Below are 22646 nucleotides of genomic sequence, written 5' to 3' on the forward strand. Positions count from 1 at the left end.
TGACGATTACTTTAGATAAGCTATTACCAGCAGGACAGTGGGGTGGGAGGAGGTATTGTTTCATATTCTCTGTGTATATATAAAGTCTGCTGCAGTTTCCACGGTATGTATCTGATGAAGTGAGCTGTAGCTCACGAAAGCTCATGCTCAAATAAATTGGTTAGTCTCTAAGGTGCCACAAGTACTCCTTTGTGTTTTATCAGAGGCTCATAACGGTAGGATTTCTACAGTTTTCATGGGTGTGGCAAAAGGCACCTCACTGACACAGAGACCACGCCCTGCCAAACTTCAAGACGCTGCTCCAAAGCATAGGGCTGCTACAGCATTTCCAAAAAAAGGTTGTCAGAAGTTGTGGCTGAAGTTTTCCAGAAAAGTTTAGCCTGAGGCAGGCATCCTACAAGAAAAATATCAGCCCAAATGGTTAAAGTTTGGTAACATTATACGCAAGTGAAAACAGGACCTGATACTGGGAAATGCTGGGCAACCCAGCAGCCTCAACAGCTCCACCTATAACAAGCTCATTAATCCTGTAAAACCAACAGAGCAAAGAAAGCATGCAGCATTCTGTTCCTTCTTGTGCAGCCTCGGCAGAATCGTTTACTAACTTCCACTTGGTCACATCTGTGAAATCCATTTAAGGCAGGGGTGGGGAACCTCTGGCCGGGGACCGGATCCAGCCCCTGGCTTCATTTCATCCGGCCCGCAGCAAGTCTCTGCTCTGCGGGCCAGAAGCCTCAAGCCTCGGCACCCCCTCCCCACACGCAGGGCTACAGCCGCAAGCACTGACTCAGCGGCATGTCCCTTCAGCTCCTAGGCAGGGGGGCGATCAGGGAAGATCTGAGTGCTGCCCTGTCCCCAGTGCTGGCTCCGCAGCTCCCATTGGCTGGGAACTGTGGCCAATCAGAGCTGTGGAGGTGGTGCTTGTGGGCGCGGGCAGCGCGAACCACACAGAGCCACCTGGCCCCTCCACTTGAGGCTGGACATATTGCCACTTCCGGGGGGGGGGGGAGAGTGCAGAGCCAGGGCAGGCAGAGCCATGGGGAAGCCCCAAGCCTCCGCGCCCTCCCACCCCACACAGGGCTGGATCTGCAAGCACCGGCTCACCCCATTGTTGGAGGAAGGCTCCGAGCCTCTGCACCCCCTCCCCTCCTGCAAGGCAGTGTTGGCCTCTGACTGATTTTTTCTGTGGGTCAGCGGCCCCTGATAGAAAAAAGGTTCCCCACCCCTGATTTAAGGCAAAGTGGGCGAAGAGGTGTCAGGGTAGGCCCAGCCAGCTGGCAAAGAGGAGTGAGGAGTAAAGAACCCAAACAAACCCCTCAGATTCCCCCCAGGCTGAGTTGGCAGGATGAACAGTTAGACTTGCAAATGGAGCAGATTTGATACCGACGTCATTGAGGGGCAATAAACATGAAATGCCACAATGTTAATTGTAGAGTCACTGGTCAGAGTAAAGCCACATTTTAAGCCCTTGAGCTAGTCTTATATGCCAATACTCATCCTCAGCTCTACTCAAGTTCAGCAATATTATATAGAATTCAAATTTCTAGTAAAAAATAGCCTGAAAGTACAGGCTAAAACAAAATGGTGTGATCACATTCTCTCTTGCAGCACGTTTACCGTTACAGGACAATGTAAGATCCCTATATAGGTGACTAGCTAGTTTGTAGATAAGTTGTCAGTAGATGATGCTGAAGAATAAAAAATATATAGTTCCTGAGCTTTGTAAGGCCAATCGAACTTCTTGCTGTGCACTTCAAGTGGCTTCCACTCTTGAGCTCTTAACATCGGAATAGTTTTTACTGCTGTACTTCTTTGTTGTGACTGACCAGAGACACTGAGGGCTAGATTCACAGAAGGATTTGAGTTTCTAACTGCCACTTTAAGCACCTAAATCCCAGAATCAGGCTCCACCTGGATTCACAAAGCCCCCGCTCAGTTGCCACCCAACCTGTAGGTGCCCAAACTCACTCTGCAGCTAAATTTTGCAGTAAGTATTGCCTAGGCACCCATTTCTTCCTCTGTGCACCATAGGTGCCGACTCCGTGGGTGCTCCGGGGCTGGAGCACCCACGGGGAGAAAATGGTGGGTGCTGAGCACCCACCCCCAGCGCCTCCCACCCACCCCCAGCCCTGCTGATCAGCGACTCCCACCCACCATGACAGCTGCTTCACGGCATGCACAGAGGCTAGGAGGGATGGGGGAGGAACGGGGACGCAGCCCCACTCGAGGGAGTGGGAAGGATTGGGCGGGAAGAGGTGGGGTGGGACCTTGGGTGGAGTGGGGGCGGGGCCTAGGGCAAAGGCAGGGGTTGAGCACCCCTTGGCAGTTTGAAAAGTCAGCGCCTGTCCTGTACATGTGCACTGCTGCCCCTCTCTAGGCATCCAGACGCCTACGCCCCAGGGCAATGCACAAACTGGGGAAAATAGGTGTCCCGCTGCCTAACTCGTCTGGAGGGCCCAATCCAGTAAAAGTGCTCAGAGCTTGCCTACCAGATTGGGCCACACAGGAGAGTTCATACAAAATGGAGGAGCTCCCTCCTAACTTTTAGCCTAGGGGTTTGGGTAAGCACCTGGAATGTGGGAAACCCCCAGATCAAGCTCTCCCTCTGCCTGAGCAAGGATTGGAACAGGGATCTGTCACCTTGCGGCTGCATGCCCAAACCACTGGGCAATGGGATAGTCTGGTGTGGGGTTCACTCAGTCACTTCTGCTGAAGCCATGTCACTGGGGATAAATTAAAAGTCTTTGGGCCAGAGAAAAACACATATGAGCTGGAGAATGACTCTGTGGCCTGCTGGTTAGCGCACTCACCCAGGGTGTGGGAGACGTAGGAGCCAGCCCCTGCTCCACTGACTCTCAGCATCCACACATGAGGAGACATGAGACTCTGTACTAAGCAGCTGCCCAGGCCTTCTGCTGGTATTAGTTGCAATTGCCCTTTTAACCAGGTTCAGTGTCTGCTCTAAACACAGGTTTCAGAGCAGCAGCCGTGTTAGTCTGTATCCGCAAAAAGAAAAGGAGGACTTGTGGCACCTTAGAGACTAACCAATTTATTTGAGCATAAGATTTCGTGAGCGACAGCTCACTAAACGCAACATGCAGCACAGCGTAATGAGACGAGCCATTTTCAAATCTTTCCTCACACTTTGGTCAGAATCCAGTTTGTCCAAGACTGATCTGCTCCCCTCCCTCTGCAACTTTACCATTCATAGCAGAGCACATGATAGTTTTTGAAGGGCACGTATTGAAGACCAACGCTCTACCCCACCTACTCCAATGTTTTCTGCCATGCCACATGTGCATCCAGTATTTTAAGGGTACTCCTAAATCAGGACTGCCCAGAGTTTAGCAGCATGCAGTGAATGCAACAGATTACAGGTGCCAGGTTACAACATTCCATCTTGATCAACACTAGAGTCAAAATGGGGCATTAAAGGATGCCACTTGTAGTCTGTGTGGTCCACATCCTGTGCCAAAGAAGAGGGCACCCACTGGCTGCATTTATGGGTAGTAGCTGCATTTGAGGTGCCCTGTCCTACTTATAATTTTATTGTGTAAATGACCCAGAGCTGCCAACCCAGAGCAGTATCTCCCTGACATGAAGAAACACGCCTTAGGTCTAATGCATCCAAGCATTAAGCACCTGCTGGAAGAGCAGAAGTACAGACTTTAATTACTATGAATGTGAGCTCATTCTCACTCAATGAGCTGAAACAGGCATGCTCAGATCAGTCCGACATCTGAATCAGAGCTGAGAGACAGCACACAGTCTTTCCTGAGGCAGAAGCAGCAGCTAAAGAGTGGGGGCAGGGGAGTTTAAATCTCAAACTTTTCTTTCAAGAATACTTAGAACAATGCAGAATGGTTACTTCTCGATCAAATTTCATCAGCAAGAGGAGGAATTGGAACCTAATTCAAAGCTTATTCATACCCTGCAAAACACCAGGAAAGTCAATGGAGTTTCTGCACCAGCATAAGTCACTGCAGAATTTGGCCCTGCTTGTCCATATGGAATGGGGCTCAGCTCACAAGTTGTGAGTCACAACCAACCATGGTTCTTCATTAATGAAAGCTAAAATTAGGAGTTAGGCCTATTGGAACTAGTGATGATCAGTACATGAGTAATATTGTGTAAATTGTAAGTCTCATCCCACTTCCTTTGACACATGGGTCCTGCAGGCATTGGATCACTTCCTATATGCACACACACACACTTTAATACACCACAGAATGGATGGAGCTGGAGAAGTTCTCATAAATCTAGGCAAGAGGGAATGACAATGATGTTAGAAACCATGGCCAAATTTTTCAGACTTGGTTGCCTAATGATGGGCACCTAAATCACTGTTTAAGCACCTACATTAAAAAATGGCCTGATTTTGAACTCTGAACACCCCATTAAAATCAGGCAACATTTATTAAAGTACCTACATATGTATTTAAGTGTCTAACTTTAGACAACCAAGTTTGAAAATTATGGTCCATATTTTTTCCTCTGAAACGTAGTGCCCTCTTTTCAAAATGAATTTATAAACCCAAGTTTACTTTTCAACTATTTATACTTGTTTATTTTTTGCATTGTATATGAACAATGAAAAGAGATAGTTTCACTTTTGTTTACAGTCACTTTCTAGTCAATTTCACTTGCAGACTCTCCTGCATTAATGAAACATTGCCATGTTTGGGTTGCAAACACTGCAGGAGGATGCCAGCTCAGAGGGATTTTTGGTTGTTTCAAACTGTTTCTGTAGGATTCTTTTTAATTCACTGAAGTTCTGTTGGATGTAGATTGTATGAAACCTGCTTTCACAAGTCTTTCATCTGGAGCTAAAGTTTACCAGATCCTGTCATTTGAGTAATTGCATAAACATTTTTTCATTAATTCATTGGCATCTGCACCTTTAGCACAATACAAAGGGCAGGAAACTTACTGTAGCATCATTTTCCTGCAACAGATTGTGTGTGAAATGGGAGCAGTTGCAAATTGGCTCTCTTGACACCTTCTTATCTATGCAGTTAAAAATAACCAAGCAGACTTTTTCAAAAAGAGAAATGTTTCCCTCTTCTAAAGCACACTTTTGTCAGCAGCCCGGTTCTATTCAGTAGAGAAATATGTATGTACGGTCTATTTAAACTCTACCACTCATTGCACGTGAGTTCGGACCCTCAGGGTTTCTTCTGTTACAGCTGACAACATCCACCATGCCTAAAGTAGTGCAAGGAGCTGCATTCCTTACACTGCTTTAGGTGTCGGGGACGTCATCAGCTGTAGCTGGGGAGACAAACATGTCAGCCCCAACTCAGGTCTTGGCATGTAGAGCCTTTCAGTTCAAATTCAGATATTATACGCTAACCAGCCCCTTCGCCCCGCCCCACTTTAATTTGCATGTGCAAATCTAGTGCATGTGGTCCAAGCTCTGGAGTCTAAAGTTCTCCATTTAGTCACAAAACAGGCTCTGGAAGGGCAACAACAGTTCAGGTTTCTCCCCGTGCCTCCAAACATGACTTGGCGGAATCACCTCTGGGTTGTACTCTAGGTTTGAACAGTGGTGCGAGTGCAGGGATCAGGTGCTTCTGCCTCCAGGTCGCAAGACCAACACAAAAAGTTCCATAAGCTAAGTCAGGCCTCACTGAGTCCTGTGCAACCACATTGCAGCTTCTCAATTTGCACAGGTGAGACTGGATTGTAATGCAGTAAACAATTCTGTTGCTAATTGTAAGGGGACTGTTGCCCCCTTACTAACATTCAGTGGGGGTGTTTTGGTTGGCTAGCTCCCAGTACTAAAAAGGGGGAAGGGTTGATGGGGAATCAGGACCCTGAGATTGACAGCCCCCAGGAACAAGGGGAGAGGCCAATGCTCCAGGTCAGCCTGAATGACAGGGCGAGCAGGCTAATCAGAGCGTCAGGAGGCCAGGGAGGTCCCATCCTCCCTGTGAGCTGGATTTGCCTGGGTCAGACAGAGTGGGGCCGAGCTAAGGAGAAAGCAGGGGCCCAAGCTGAGCTGGGGAGCAGAGCTGGGACAGATCCAGAGGGACCAGAAAAGCAGCCCAGAGAGAGCAGACCCTGTCCTGGGAGCAAAGCTGCAGCCCCAAAGCCAGAGGCACAGCCCAGAGAGAGCAGACTTGATCTGGGAGCTGAGCTGCAGCAACCAGAGCCAGAGGAGCTAGAAAACCAGCCCAGGAAGCAGGTCAGTGCTGGGAGCAGAGTCACAGAAGCAGCCTGCGGAGCAGATCAGACCTGTCCTGGGAGCAGAGCTGCAGCAACCAGAGGCAGAGGGGCCAGAGAAGCAGCCCAGGGACCTGGAGGCAGAGCAGCAGCAGCAGCGCTGAGGCAGAGTGGTGCAGCTGGGGCTGGAGCAGTCTGGAGCTGGGTGCAGTGAGCAGCTGGGGAGAGCGAGGGGGACCCTGGGCAGTGGGCCCAGCACAGGGAGACGCCTCAGCCAAGAGGCTCTGGGGGCCAAGCTTGGATCGTAACCCCGACAGGCGGGGGCGACACTGGGAAGAAGGGTCCTACCACTTAGAGCCTGAGAGCGTGTGGCCACCACCAGAGCAAGTGTCCAACCGACAGCATCCCTGCAGCACAGCCAGGGCCTGAGAAGGAGGCCTGGGACTTACAAGGAACAGACTGTGAACTGCCCGGACATTCCAGAGACACTGTCATGTTCCCTGCCACAGAGCGGGGTGATGTGTTTCCTTTAACCTTTCCCATTGTTCCTTATTCTTTTTAAAATTGTTGATTAAATAACTTGCATTTGCTTTAACTTGTATGTAATGGTCAGTGGGTCAGAGAAGTGCCCAGTGCAGAGAGCGTACCCCGGAGTGGGGACACCCTAGCCCCTGTCCTAGGTGACCACAGCAGGGTTGGGGGTCGAGTCCCCCAGGAATCCTGGGCCCAGCCTTGTTGGGGTTACGAGGACTCTGCCAGACAGGAGAGTGGAAGGGGAGTCCTCAAGGGCAGGGAGGCCACCGGATAAAGGAAGTGGGAGCGAGGACTCAGATCCTTTCGCTAGCCCACTTCACCGGGGTAGTGCAGAAGCCAAGAAAGTTCCTCACAATAGTGGGACTATTCCCCCGCTTACGCAATGCACAAGGAGGAACAGAATGCTGCTGACGCTCTCATAGCTGTGCTGGTGCAATGGCCCCAGCATGGCTGACACCAGGCACATAGCTAAAAGCATGAGTCTCTGCAGCTTGAGATAAAGAGCCAGATTTCTCAAGCTCAGCTCTGTCATAGACCCAGACCAGAGGTTCTCAAACTGTGATCTGTGAGCTCCATTCAGGTGGTCTGCGGATAGTTCCCTCTAAGGTGCGCGCCCTTCACACAAGAGAATGAAGGGCCACCCACCTAATTAGGGGAGCCATGTCTGCGTGGCTCCCCTATTTAGGTGCCTGGAACCTGGAGAAGACACACATGTAAGATGAGGTGGTGACCTGGGGGGAGTAAGGGAGTGGGGCCAGCGGGGTGAGAAGAATTTGGGACATGCAGGGCTGCGGCAGCCAGAGAAAAAGATGACTTTCCCCAGCTCCAGGGCTGCAGCTGCCAGGGAGAGACCCCCCTCCTTCCCAGCCCCAGCTCAGGGGCTGCTGTGGCAGGGGGAGAGAGGGCACATCCATCGCATTAGAAAGATAAGACTACAGATATTAAAATATGAGTTGTGTGCTTTTAAATGTAGAACAAAAAACGATTATTATTATTAAGGTTTTTTTATATAGCACTTTTATCCAAAGCACCCTACAGTAGGTCAGCTAACGGTACAAACAACATTTGGAAAGATCATTAAGTGATCCACCGAGACCCTCAGCGATTTTCAAGTGTTCCGAGAAAAAAAAGTTTGAGAACCACTGACCCAGACAATCTGTGGATCAGGTACAGAGGGGGACACAAAACCACAAACCAGTAAGCCCCACAGGCTCAATTTACTTTTGTCACTACAGTAGGAAATACGTCTTTGAATACACTAAGGTTGTGTCCGCTGGTTCCCTAGACGCCTTCGAGGAGCAGTGGACGCTGTCTGGGATTCTCTACTCGGTATCCCCCTCTGAATCCCTGATTTTGACTCTCTGACCCTCACTCCTTTCCCTGTTTTCTCATTAGTTGTCCCCTGGAATTGGTTGGACTCTGGGTCTGGTAGTTCCTCTCCTTAGGCTGGGGTGAGGAGCCTTTGGCTGTGGGCAGGCAGATTCCCAATAGGTTCTAGCTGCCTGAATTCTCACACACCTGAGGTCCAGGTTTCTCTTTCCCTACACATTCCCTTCTTAGGAGAACGCACTGGAGTCTTTTTGTTCACACTTGCCCCCAGGGTGGTTATCCAACTTCCACCCACAAAAGTTGCATTTCTTGGGTGGGGAACACCCCCGTAGTTCTGTTTCTGCCCATAAGTCTTCACACCAAGAGCAACCTGATGGGCTACTCACCTAGCTTATTTCCCCTTTGCTTTGGGGCAGAGCCTGCTGTTGTTCCCCATTTTTCTCCTCAAGTAGGGATTCTGGTCTTGAACTGGGGCTGGGGTTCCTCCCACCATTCTGGTGGTGAGGGTAAGGGTGGTAAGGGTCCCTGTCTGACTTCTATCAACAACCTAGGCGTACTCTTCTCCCCTACATCTTGTTCTGGGCTACCTCTTCCTTTCCCTGGGGAGGTCCTATTTTTGCTCCTTGGTCTAGGGTTTTCTGATTTTTCTGTTTGAAGCCCCTTTTCCTCATTCCCTGTTGCCACTGCTTTTTGCCACAGGGGACCCTGGGATCCATCTTCCCCTTTTAAGGGAAGGGACTCCAGTCAGTTCCCACCATGACTGGATGAGGCAGCTTATCTATTACCTGGCCCACTCCCATTTGAACTTCTCCTTCATCTCTAGGGGGAATCTCAGCCACTGGGTAGAGTCTCCTTTTCCCATTTATGCACTCCAACTCTAAGCTTCTACCTGGCAACATTCATAAGAATACAAGAACGGCCATACTGGGTCAGACCAAATGTCCATCTAGCCCAGTATCCTGTCTTCCAACAGTGGCCAATGCCAGGTGCTCCAAAAGGAATGAACAGAACAAGTAATCATCAAGTGATCCATCTCCTGTCACCCATTCCCAGCTCCTGAGGCTAGGGACACCATCCCTGCCCATCTTGGCTAATGGCCATTGATGGACCTATCCTCCGTGAATTTATCTAGCTCTTTTTTGAACCCTGTTATAGTCTTGGTGTTCACAACATCCTCTGGCAAGGAGTTCCACAGGTTGACTGTGCATTGTATGAAGAAATACTTCCTTTTGTTTGTTTTAAACCTGCTGCCTATTTCTTTCATTTGGTGGCCCCTAGTTCTTGTGTTATGAGAAGGAGTAAATAACACTTCCTTATTTACTTTCTCTCCACCAGTCATGATTTTATAGACCTCTCTCATAACCCCCCTTAGTTGTCTATTTTCTAAGCTGAAAAGTCCCAGTCGTATTAATCTCTCCACATACGGCAGCCATTCCATACCCCTAATAATTTTTGTTGCTCTTTTCTGAACCTTTTCCAAAGTCCAGTATATCTTTTTTGAGGTGGGGCGACCACATCTGCACGCTGTATACAAGATGTGGGCGTACCATGGATTTATATAGAGGCAATATGATCTTTTCTATCTTATCTCTCCCTTTCTTAATGATTTCCAACATTCTGTTCGCTTTTTTGACTGCCGCTGCACATTGAGTGGATGTTTTCAGAGAACTATCCACAAGGACTTCACAATCTCTTTCTTGAGTGGTACCAGGTCTTTACCAAATCCCTTCAAGTCCAGTGAGCGTCTTGAGGCAGTGTCCACCAATCCTGCTGCCACCTCCTGCCCACTCCTACAGGAATGGTTAGCAGTCCCTTTTTTTGCCTGTCTCCAATAGTCACAGTCCACCTACATTCCATTACCACGCAGTCCCACTTTATAAGCCTCCATCCCCCAAACTGACAACAAACCACTCCCTGGGTCCCTGAAGGAGTTCCCCTCATCTCCTTTTTCTTTTCAGTCATCCTTGGTGTGGCAAAGTCACCCCTCTTCTCCCCTGACTCTGGTCCTTGAAACAGCCAGACCTCTCTCCTGGGAAAGTCCACTTCCACAAACCCTTCTGAGAGTTTGATTGCTGCCTGTGGCCCCAGACACAGGTATTTATAGAGAGGCTCTGGAGAAATTGTTGCATTATTATTATTTTGGTCTATATTTTGCCCCTCTTCCCCCCTTACCCCCGCAACCTCATCACTGCAGTATCTGAGCGCCTCACAATCTTTATTGTATTTATCTTCAGACACTCTTGTGAAGTAGGGCACTGCTATTATCTTCATCGTAATGATGAGAAACTGAGGCACAGAGAGACTAAGTGATTTGCCCAAGATCATATACGAAATCTGTGGCAAATCAGGATTTGAATCCAGGTCTCCGACAGCCCAGACTGTTTCTAAACAGCAAAAAAATTAAAGATAACGCCTCCATGTGCAGTCAGTCACTTTTCTGGCATCTCAAAGAGGCGACATTTCAGTTTAACTTCTGTTTACAAGTATATAGAGTATTGCAGTGTATTGGCTAGCGTGCATCTTCCCCTCTGTCTCCCTTGGGGTTTCATACTGCCTCCCTTCACAATCATTGCTGAGCACTGTCCACAGAAAAATTAATAGCAACTTTGACCATTGACTTCTACGGAAGAGAACCACTCAACTATGTATTGGACCATGTACTGCTACCAACAATTCTCCCTTCACTCACATGTTAAGGGTCTGCATTTTAGGAGCAGGAGAAGGAACGTTTTCTCCTGTGGCACCATGATTTCCCAAACAGTCTTTATGCTCAGCATAGCAACAACCATGAAGTCTTAGGTGAACATGGATTGGTTCCATGATTTTTTTTGAGATATATACCAATGCCATATAAATAACTTCCTGCATCAGAACATACACCCTCTTTCCTCCTATTTGAAACCCTTTGGACAACTGTTAACTCACACCAAGAGCCTTGTCTACAAGTAGAGTTGCACCAGTTGAAGATAAGTTGTGATTTTTAAAGTGGTTTAGATAAACCAGTGCTGAAGGCTGCATGGTCACTCTTATCTCAGTTTAAGAGTGGCTTCAGATCAGTTTAGCTGATTCATAGATTTTTAAGGCCAGAAGGGATCATTATGATCATCTAGTCTGACTCCCTGTATAACACAGGCCACAGAACTGCCCTAAAATAATTCCTAGGGCAGATCTTTTAGAAGAAATACCCAATCTTGATTTTAAAATGGTCAGTAATGGAGCATCCACCATAACCCTTGGTAAACTGTTCCAATGGTTAATTACCTTCACTGTCAAAAAAGTATGCCTTTACTTCCAATCTGAAGCGGGTTTGTCGTAGACTTAAGTTAACCTGATTTCAGACCCTCAGACCAATTTACGTGTTCATGCTGAGAGTGTTATAGCAATTTAGTCACATTGGTTTAGATTAAATCAGTGCACAAACCATAATCGGCATGGCCCCTCTCCTGTAGCTCAAATAGAAGTTATGTGTTTGATGCAGGAATCACTGGGTGGAATCCTATACAGGAGGTCAGACCAGATGATCAAAATATTCCCTTCTAGCCTTAAAATCCGTTAAGCCCACACAAGGCACACAACACCAGAAGTTCAGTGAGGCTGGTTTGGTGTGGAAGGGGACAAACTGGGTTTCAAGAGAAAAAGTCCTTCAGCCCCTGTAGAGACCTAGGTTAGAGCACTGCGGGGTGGTAAGGAGGAAGGCAAGGGGCTTAGCTGGTTTTGTCTGAGGTTGTTTGTTTGCCCATTGTAGCGAAGGCCAGAAGTACAAACCCTCCTCCCCAAATTACACAGCTGTGTTAGAGCCATTGAGAACAAAACGCTGTCTACCTTTCCCTTGCATTAACACACGGCTTCCGTTCACTGCCCAGTTTTCAACACGCTTGGATAATGGACCTCCCCCTGACCTGACTGAACCCATTCACTTCTCCAAACCCAATATCTAAGTCTACTTAAATGCCATTCAGAAGCTGTTAGCCTGTCAATTTCTGTGATAATTTGGTGAATGGACTTGTCAAACAAATTGCCATTATTACGGGCTGACTAAATGCGAGCAGGGAGAGGAGGCTCTTCTCCTACCCCTGCTAGCCCCCTACCCCCATCAGCTCAGACAAACACAATGAGCCAATTAGGAGGTAAGTGACAAAGGCAGCTCACAATTTAAGCCAGCCCTGCTTAAACAAAAAGCACGCTAGCAGCCTTTAAACCTAGGGAAATTTCTTCAAGGGACGTTCACAAAAGCTGCAGAGCAGTTAGCCAGCACGCAGGATCCAGGCGAGGCGTTATTAGCAAACATTTCTATTGTGTGGGCCTCAGGTTGGGGCCGCATTGTACTTGGTGCTGTAGAGCCATAATCAATGAAAGTTCCTGCCCCAGAGAACTGCTATGACAGATATAGGTGTGATGGCCAACAGCAGGGTTGAACCAGGGACCTCCAAAGCTAAAAACATCAGCTACTATAGTTTGAGCTAAAGAGCTCTGGAGCTGGGGGCTGTAACAGACTAGTGTCCTCGGTGGAGGACCTGTAACATACCCACACCAGTGGGGTACATAGACTGCATCTCTTGGCAAAGCTTTCAACTGGTTCATTTTAAGTCAGCACTAAGGACCACATTTAGTCCCATTCTCATCTGTCCAGCACCACAAGTGAGTGAGGTGCAAGACAGTACACAGAACTCGCAACGCTGCATGCCCCAAGGAACCTGCACGTTAAGGCCTAGTCTTCCCAGTTCCAGCCCCCTCTGTTGCTGCAGTGGTATAACCCCCAGCAGGCAGGGTAAACAAGAAGGCATGATTTACACCCTTCAGCTTACCCCAGTTCCAAACTCTGTCAGCACAAGCAAAGCTGCTATTTGTCTGCACTAGGGGCTTCTGTCAGTGCAGCTGCATGGATGGCTGAAACCAGGGCAAATCCCCAGTGTGGAGAAGGCACGAGGCACTCTGATGGGTGCAGACACAAGTGATACACACAGATGGCAGGATACACTAGGAAATCCATAGGTGAGGATGACTTGAAGGCTGCCCCTCACCCCCAGCTGATTTAGGACCTGCAATGAGCTGCACTCTGGCCAACTGCTATTCTTGAGCGGATCCACATCGACTTAAATGGGGCTGCACCTAGGTTCACACAGAAAGGATCAGGGCTTAGAACTAGTGCTGGACTTGGCCCTGAAGAGGTTACTTTCCTCTCCACAAATCCTACTGACACTAATAGGATTTCATTTGGAACATCGTGAGCTCATTCCCTAAGCCTCTGGGTGAATTCACAGCAGGAATTTGTACAGCACCCAGCAAAGTGGGGCCCTACTGCTAATGGGTGCCTCCAAGTGCTACTGTAAATGTCCAGCAAGTCAGCTTACACATAAGTCCAAAGGGCAGAGCGCGTTTTGTTTTGACAGCAAAACTCACTGCAAGGGTGGAAGATGGATGAGCTTGATAAGTTTATGGAGGGGATGGTATGATGAGATTGCCTATCTGGGACTGCTAGTAGCAAATATCTCCAACAGCTGGAGACGGAGCACTAGGTGGGGAGGGCTCCGAGTTACTAGAATGAATTCTTTCCCCAGTTCTGGCTGGTGGGTCTTGCTCACATGCTCAGGGTACAACTGATCGCCATATTTGGGGATAGGAAGGAATTTTTCCCCAGGTCAGATTCATAGATATTAAGGTCAGAAGGGACCATTATGATCATCTAGTCTGACCTCCTGCACAACGCAGGCTACAGAATCTCACCCACCCACTCCTAAACCTCACCTAAGTCCTCAAATCATGGTTTAAAGACTTCAAGGTGCAGAGAATTCTCCAGCAAGTGACCTATGCCCCATGCTACAGAGGAAGGCGAAAAGCCCCCAGGGCCTCTTCCAATCTGCCCTGGAGGAAAATTCCTTCCCGACCCCAAATATGGCGATCAGCTGAACCCTGAGCATATGGGCAAGATTCACCAGCCAGATACCCAGGAAAGAATTCTCTGTAGTAACTCAGATCCAACCCCATCTAACATCCCAGAGACCCATGGCAGAGACCCTGTGAGGGTTTCACCTTCCTCTGCAGCGTGGAGCACAGGTCACTTGTAGGTTTAAACTAGAGTAAATGGTGGATTCTCTGTAACTTGAGGTCTTAAAATCATGATATCAGGACTTCAGTAACTCAGCCAGAGGTTAGGGGGTCTATTACAGGAGTGGGTGGGTGAGGTTCTGTGGCCTGCGATGTGTAAGAGGTCAGACTAGATAATCACAGTGAACTCTTATGGCCTTAAAGCCTATAAGTCTAAAACAAATTAGAAGTTTTTAGAATAGCAAGAATCAACAGGGACTTCATCTGGCTGTGTATTAATCCTGTGGGTCTTGAGGTTAATGTACAAAGACCCAGGAGATCAGCATTCTAGTCCTGGCTTTGCTACAGACTTCAGATGCGACTTTGGATCCCAAAATCTCTGAGCCTCAGTGACCCCATTTGTTAAATGAGGATAATACTCCTCTACTTCCCAGGGTTCATTAATGTTTGTAAAACCCTTTGAGGTCTTTAGCTGGGATGGGCTCCAGAAGTGCAACGTATTCGGATTACATATGACGACTAGAGAGGATACAACGTGCAGATAAGAAAAGCTACTCTTGCTACTGCATACCTGGGTATTTGTTCATAGCTCTTTTCTTTTTGGAAGAGGATGGAGACGCAACTGTCACTGAAGGCTTCAATGCACAAACACGAAAGCATGGAGAGTTTGGTTCCCTAATGACCATCTAGAACCACAGGGTCCTCAGCGTTAGCTCCACTGAACAGAAGCATGATGTGGCAAATCACACAATTTATTGCAAACACTCAGATCAGTCAAGGCAACGGCTCATGCCTTATTAGCAGAAGTGGCTGCAGAATGCCTGGTTACCCTTCCACACACACACAGCCAGCTGCTTAAAGAACTATAACAAAATCTTCAAAACTCTTCACATAGTTCAAATACTTCACATAAAAGGAATTTTTATTCTTACATCTCAGATTACAAGAGCCCCTAACGTGACACATGCTTAATTTGTCCGTCCCCCCCTTTTTTTTTTAAAAAAAAAAAAACACATGCAAGCTGCTCTGGCAGTGGGATTCCAGTGGAAATCTGAGGCAGCATGGTCTAGGGTAGGGTCAAGACACCAGTGTTCTATTCCCAGCTCTGCCACCAACGTACTCACATGACCTAGAGCAGGGGTAGGCAACCTAGGGCACGCATGCCAAAGGCGGCATGCAAGCTGATTTTCAGTGGCATTCACACTGCCCGGGTCCTGGCCGTTGGTCCAGGGGGCTCTGCATTTTAATTTAATTTTAAATGAAGCTTCTTAAACATTTTAAAAATCTTATTTACTTTACATACAATAGTTTAGTTATATATTATAGACTTATAGAAAGAGACCCTCTAAAAATGTAAAAATGTATTACTGGCACGCGAAACCTTAAATTAGAGTGAATAAATGAAAATTCGGCACACCTGAAAGGTTGCTGACCCCTGACCTAGAGCAAGTCGCTCAATCTCTCTGGGCCCCTGCTTCCCTTCCCATCGTCTATCTATTTATATTTCTCTTTAGGCAGGCACTATCTGTCACTGTACAGCTCCTAGCACAATGGGGCCCTTGGTCTCCGTCGGGTGCTGGAACAATTTTTATAGTGGGGGAGCTGAGAGCCACTGAACCAAACTGCAAACCCTGTATATAATGGAAACCACTTCAAGTCGGAGGGTGCAGCAGCACCCCCAGCACCTCTAGTTCCAACCCTTCTAGTCAGGGCCTTTAGTTCCTACAGCAATACTTGCAGTGCTAATGCAGACCAAGTTCTGCCATGGCGTGTTTTGCCTATGCAGGGACTACAGATTTGGATCCTCAATAACCATTTTTCCTTGAAACAGCACTACCTTGTGAGTGCCTGCTTTCCCCGTGGGGGATGCTGCTCTACACACACAAGGAGACCTGCATCTGAGTCCCCGTCCTGCTCTCACCGTCCCCAAACGGACAGCGGTTGGAATTGCTATGGAAGCCCCTGGTAGGAAAGGGAGGGTGTGTGCTACACCCTCCTGCTGCTCGGCAGTAACAGTGATGGATCATAAAGGAGCATTAATGGACTCAAATGTGAGTCCAGTTCAGCCCTACCCAGCCAGGACAAAGGTGGCTACAACACAGGTTTTCAAAGGGCGAGGGCAGAGCCGGTACTTGGCATAAGCAGAGTAAGCAATTACTTAGGCCCCAAGCAGCTCAAGGGGACCACCTGTTCGCTTTTTATTATAAGAACTTGTGTGTTTTAGTATTGCGGGGGGTAGGGGTGGAAAATGTTCCTGTTCTGGGCCCCCAATGGCTAACGCTGGCTCTGGGTGATGGCTGCAAGCAGGAGATAATGCAGAGAGAATAAAAAGCCATTGAGCCCATGGGGACAGACACTGTGACCATGTTGGACTTCCACTCGGGGACAGATCCCTTGTCCCTACAGCTGGTGAAATTCAGACAAGGACCTTGGGTGGAGGGAAGAACCTGGAGCTGGCTGTCCTGCTTTGCCAGTGACTTTTGCCTCCTAAGCCCCAGGGCAGCCCTTTACAGCCCCACCAGAGAGGGGTCTGTGTGCTCTGCTCTCCTGGCCATGGCAACTGTGGTCAAACAGCAAGAGACCAAACATACATTCAGATCTCTTTGCAGGAGGGTCCAGCTTCTCTTTCCAGGCAATCAATAATTCCCCGTTCTGGATGGTGGCAAACAATCTACATATCTGATTTGCCTTAATAATACTTCATGGGCAACCGCAGCAGATATGGGGAGTCCACCTGTGCATGTTTTCTTACTGTGCAAGAATGAGCATTTTATACCGTTCTGAGCCAGTGTCCCTCTACGGAGATGCACCACATTTGTCCCAGACTTTGGTGATGTGTCAACTGGGCTGTCCCATCAAGGATTGTGGCAATATGATAAAAGTGTTATTAGTATTTATCTCTGTAAAAATCATTGCAGCTGGGAAGGTAGGTAAGTGGTAGGTATTGTTAGGAGGAATATTGTAGTTTTATCTAGTACCTTTCATTCCGAGGATACCAAAACACTTAATGCACAAATCAGTATTATGGTAGCACCCACAAAGTGGTAGGCTCTGTACATACCTAGAGTGAGACTTGTTCCCCGTTCCATCGCCCACAGTGTGAGAAAACTGGTGACAAAAGCCCCACAATCAACGTTTCAACGCAGCATCCAACCGACCTGCAGCGCAGCAAGTGGGTAAGAGAAGGGAGCCTTTGGACAAGGACAACAACAGGTGCCATGGACCTCACTGAAAACTTCCACAATCATTAGACTACATGGAAATGCCAAAGCACAGAGTTTCCTTGGTGGGATTTGAATCTGTGGTTGAAAGAAAGCTAGGTATTGCCAAGCTAATACTTAGACCACTGACCTATCCCCTCCTTTTTAATTGAGCGCGCTGTAGTTTTGAATTCATTGGTACCCCGTAGGACATGATTTTGCTACCACTGACTTTCTTATACCTGCTTTTAAAGTGGTAGCATCCTTCCAAGCCAGCATCCCCACACTCTATTGAATTGGTTTTCTTTTTCTGGTTGGGCTGCTAACATTCACTTTGTGCCTACCCTTACTGCTGGCCCAACTGACATTTATGCTAGTGCCTTAAGATCACAATGTACATCATTATGCTCTTGCCAATAAGGCTGGCTGGGATGTGAAGTGTCTATATTTTAATAGGATCAGTACTTTCTGCACAGGAACTGAAATATAAAAGGCAATTTCAACAGTTGTTCCTAAGTAGCCCACCCCACACACATCCACTCTGCACCAGCTTGCTTTCAATGATGGATACAGAGAAAGCTCAGTGCTAAAGAAACTTTAAAGAGAACAAAACTACTATAAATTGGAAGTGCCTCAGCTCTTTCCATTCACAGGCAGATCTGCTTTGAATGGCAGCCACAGAATTGATCGGCCCCCAAAAGAGACGGAATCGCAGGCACGTCAGCCCCTTCAATACACTTTAAGTAAAGACTTAAACCCACCATATTCTAGTCCCCAACTGAAACTCCACAATAAACACCTTTATAACACAAATCCCTCTGCAACATGCAAAGGCATTGGCTCCCAAGAACCAAGCTGTAATGTTGTGATGTATTGAAACTGCAATTGTGTACTTCAGTCTAAATCTTTTGATGACAGTTCTTACTAATGACATTTTTCCACCAACAAACTAGAATAGGCAGCTCTCCTCCACTAAAAAGTTTTAAAACATTCTTTATAAAGAGTATCCTGAACTGTTCTTAGCTCTAAGAAATACACAAGTGCATTCAGAATTCGATCAGATATTCTGGAGTCAATATTGCCCCATCACTAATGAGCTGACTGATTACTCCTAATCTCATGCAAAATTAGATCTACATTGTTGTTTTATAGGCTGGAGTTGCTTTGACACATCTCACAGTCACAAGAGCAGCAGAAATCTAATTTTAATGTGACTATTACAGCTGTATATAATAGTCATAAAACATATAGCATTTCACATCTTTAAAGTGCAGTACATGTAACTACTGTGAAAGTTTCATGATATATGCTGTGGAAAACAATGTGAAACTGATAAAGATGTCTTTAGAAGTGAGTACCAGTAATTTCTGAGCATTGTACAAGTAAACATAGGGTCCGATTCCAATCCATTTACTCACAGCTAGTAGCATCTAACTCTTAGTATTCCTATGGACTGCAATGAACTATTTGCTGATTAAAGGTACTATTTAACATGAGCAAAGATGTCAGAATCTAGTCCATAATAAAATATCCTGATCCTACTGTATTAGTTTTAACTTGTGTCCACAAACTTCCCAGCCCTGTAATCTAACTCTTTTCCACCCTCTCACACATACATATTTCCATCCAACACCACAAACTTAGGAAAGTTTACATAATTCCCTTCCCCCCATTTCTTGAAGTTATTCAGAAATATCTCTGCTGAAATATTTTAGCTGGGGTTGCTAAGAAAGTTTAAATAATTGAAATCCTCTTAATGAAGATCTGCTTCATCATATTTTAAAAGAATTAAAAATTGCTCTCATTATAACTATTTCAGACCCGTTTGGATCCACTTTTCTTGGGTTGTTCTTGAAGAATATCTATTACAAACTCTCACTTATAACCAATACACTTCAAAGGATTAGAGCTTCACTCCTACCTGAGAAGTCTGAGGAAGTCTTAGCAAAGTTGCTGAGAGCTGTCAAGCACATTACTCCTAAGAGAAAGGTAGAAGTGGGAGACACATCTGGGCAGTTCATCCTTAAATATCCTCAACTGCTTGTTTTCTTCCAGAGAAAATAAATCTCTTTCTCCACCCAGCCTGATACTCCTCATTGCAGAGAGATCACTACTAGTCCCCTGGCTTGTGAATGATCACAGCAACCAGCCAGGAAGCAAAAGCACTCACTGAACACACATCGCTGGGAGTGAGTGAATGGATCCCAGAGTGAGTGAAACTGACGAATGAGACAGACCTACCTGGGCCTTGGCTGCATTCCCAGGGTCCTAAAGACCACCCTTCAAACTCCAGTATCAGAGGGGTAGCCGTGTTAGTCTGGATCTGTGAAAGCGGCAAAGAATCCTGTGGCACCTTATAGACTAACAGACATATTGGAGCACAAGCTTTTGTGGGTGAATACCCACTTCTTCAGATGCATGTAGTGGAAGTTTCCAGAGGCAGGTATAAATATGCAAGCAAGAATCAGGCTAGGGATAACAAGGTTAGTTCAATCAGGGAGGATGAGGCCCTGTTAGGCAAGGATGAGCAGCGGAGAGGTTTATGTTGTATTAAGTCCCCAATGTGATTCTGGGAAAAACCCAGTTGATTTTACTGTATAGTTTGAAATCCTCTCCCTCACATACACAGAACTATGGCAAGAATTTTCAAGCTTGGGAGCATTTAAATCCATACTGATACATGGAAGTAAGTAGCCTGATTTTCAGAGGCACTGAGCACTCCTCCCTTCCAAAAGAATCCATCAGTTCCATACTATTCCCCAGCCCCTGAAAATGCAACAGAACTGCCATTCAGGGCAAAAGCAGCAGCCTCCTCTTCTTGCACCACTGGAGCTGTTGATGTGGTTTCTAGGTGGTGGGTATTCCCTTGTTCAGGCTACAGTTGCTGGTTCAGATGCAAGACAGTAACAATCTCAGCTGCCTTAACTTCAGCAACATGTGACCTACACAGCCCAGACTCAGAAAAGAACAGAGAATTTTAACAGGCAGAGCCAGCCCTGGCATTTTTTAGTGCTTACAAATTGTCCCCCCCCCAATCTCTTCAGACTCAAATATAGCAGATTTCACAGTGCAGAAAGCCAGCCTTAGGATCAGGGTGGGGGAGGGGGAGCAGGAGGGGAATTGGTTAGTAGTGAGATGATGCTCAGGGGTACACCCAAACACCACAGACTCAATTGACTGAAGTGTGTGTGCGCATGCAGGGACCACCAAAACTCCTGCCCAAGGAGAGCTCAGCTGCTTGTTCCTCTCAGCCTTAGCAGTCAATTTCCACTTCCAATGCTAGCTACCTTCACAAGGAAAAAAAAAAACTAGCAAGATAATTTTCATTTTAAATGAAAGCTGAACTCCTCCTGTTAACAAGGAGCCCTCCTGAGTCCCCTCCAGCTCATCAGTGATTGGAGCTCTGGATGATCAGTGTCTCTGAAAACCAGGCCTCTTAATCTTTGATCCTGCAAATGCATTAACCTCGGATTTCAATGAAGCCTACTCACCTGTGTAAAGCTGAGCAATTATGTCAATGTTTGGAGGATTGGGACCTATGTGAGTAAAGTTACAAGAATGAAGCCCAGCTTTCAGGCTCAGGCCCTAAGTCCATGGCAGATTTTTTTTTTCCCCCGCTAAAAAAACCCACTACTTATTTCTCTTTTTAAAAAAGGAAGCCTGCATCGAACAACGTATCTAAGTGAAAACCACATGTGGTTCATGCTTATATCTCAAGCCCAGCCTCTGGAATTAGGCCAAATTTTCCAGAAACATTCCCCTTTCAACTGACAGCCAGCATAATAAGTTTTACCCCAAAGGATAATTTTTTTTTCAAGAGTGGATACACACCTAACAAAGGTCTCATGATATAAGTGAGCAGGCAGAATACTGTGGACTCTATACAGGTGGATTCCTGAACCCATGCAGATCCTCAGTGATTTTGTGGAGGGGTCCATCCATGTGAAACTCCTGGCAGGATCAGGCCCCCAACAATTGACATTCCGCTGGTTCCCTCACTACACTTTATTTCTCCTCTAACTTTAATCCCAGATGTTGGTAAATTTGCCATAGCTTCACAGGGTTTAAAAAAGAGAGGTTATTATCTATGGCACAATAGGCTACTAAGAGCTACATGTGATTTCTGTCTCTATTGTTCTTGCTAAAATGGATATGTATCACTGTAGCTTATAGGTATGAGATAATCTGCACTTATTTCTAGATATAGTTCATTATGATCACCATATTCTATGCTGCTTACCAGGGAGGACAAATAAGCAGTAATAGGACCTCTAGAAACTTACCAGCAGTTCATATAATGTTTGGGAAAGTGAAACACTCTGGCGGTATTTGCCTGAAGCAGTCCACCCTGTTAGCTGGTGTTGATCTTCCTGATTAATAGTTAAGTGGGTCTGTTGAGTCAATGATATAATGGAGATGAGAGAGACTCTGGTGACAAAGGACTGCGAGGTCCGGAGTCAGGACCCTCAAGAGCAGCTAAACGTAGGGAGCAGTTTTGAGCTGACTTTTACGTCATTGTTAATAATGTTGAGCCCCAGGAAGGGGGTGAGTTTTTAGTGTCTTTATAGTGTGTGGGCTTTGGTTTTGAGCAGGTTTGGAAAGACCCCACACAAACAGAAATAACTCTCCAGAAAGAAACAATATATCAGTCTCTTAGAACTGGGCAATTCTGTTTAAACTTATCTCCATAAATGTCCTTATCCTTAGGGCATATGGGAGCATCAGCTGTGAGTTTCAAACTGAAAATGGCCACCTGTCCCAAATGCAGCAGAGACAAAGGATTATTCCTTCGTTGCTTATGGTCCTAAAGGATAAATATTAATCGGTGGATTGGTGCAAATCTGTAACTCCCTCTTAAGAGCAACAGACCCTGAAATTTGTCCATCCCTCCAAATATGCTTCCCAGGGGATATACCAACATGCATTATGTGTCTTGTTTGTGGGCTGGAAACACATATGATCATACAAATTTAGAGGTGGCAAAGCCTAATGGAGCCCATGCCCCACCGAGGCAGGATACAATCACCCACCAGAGGGTATAATCATATATTAAACTGACATGGCTCTTGATCTTGACCAACAGGACTGACTGTTTGCCCACTCCATAGGATTACTATGGGGTATGACGAATGGTATCCATGAAGCTGTTATGTTGGGAACTATTTAAATGTACATGCTCCATTCTAGAATATGCAGAATCCTGTAATCAGTCTAGGTTTTGAGACCATGCTCATCACTTTATTGTTTGTACTAAACCTTAGGCCCATGTCTGTCAGAGACTGTTACGTATTTGGACAATCCGAGAAGTTCATAGTGCCTGATTATACATAAATATACAGGATGTATTGGGCCTGATTTCCAGAGAGGACTGAA

General features: G+C 46.6%; 1 protein-coding gene across 1 annotated transcript in view; it reads right to left on the reverse strand.

Annotated features, from left to right (window-relative positions):
* LOC144261959 (protein eva-1 homolog C-like) overlaps nucleotides 1-19294 on the reverse strand; it is a 301947-nt gene extending 282653 nt beyond the window's left edge. Inside the window, exon 1 of the mRNA XM_077811535.1 lies at nucleotides 19195-19294. Coding sequence (XP_077667661.1) covers nucleotides 19195-19294 — 100 coding nt within the window. The remainder of the gene's footprint in view (nucleotides 1-19194) is intronic.
* Nucleotides 19295-22646: the final 3352 nt, after the last annotated feature.

This window comes from Eretmochelys imbricata, chromosome 3, assembly GCF_965152235.1.
Source record: "Eretmochelys imbricata isolate rEreImb1 chromosome 3, rEreImb1.hap1, whole genome shotgun sequence".
In the NCBI taxonomy this organism is placed as follows: Eukaryota; Metazoa; Chordata; order Testudines; family Cheloniidae; genus Eretmochelys; species Eretmochelys imbricata.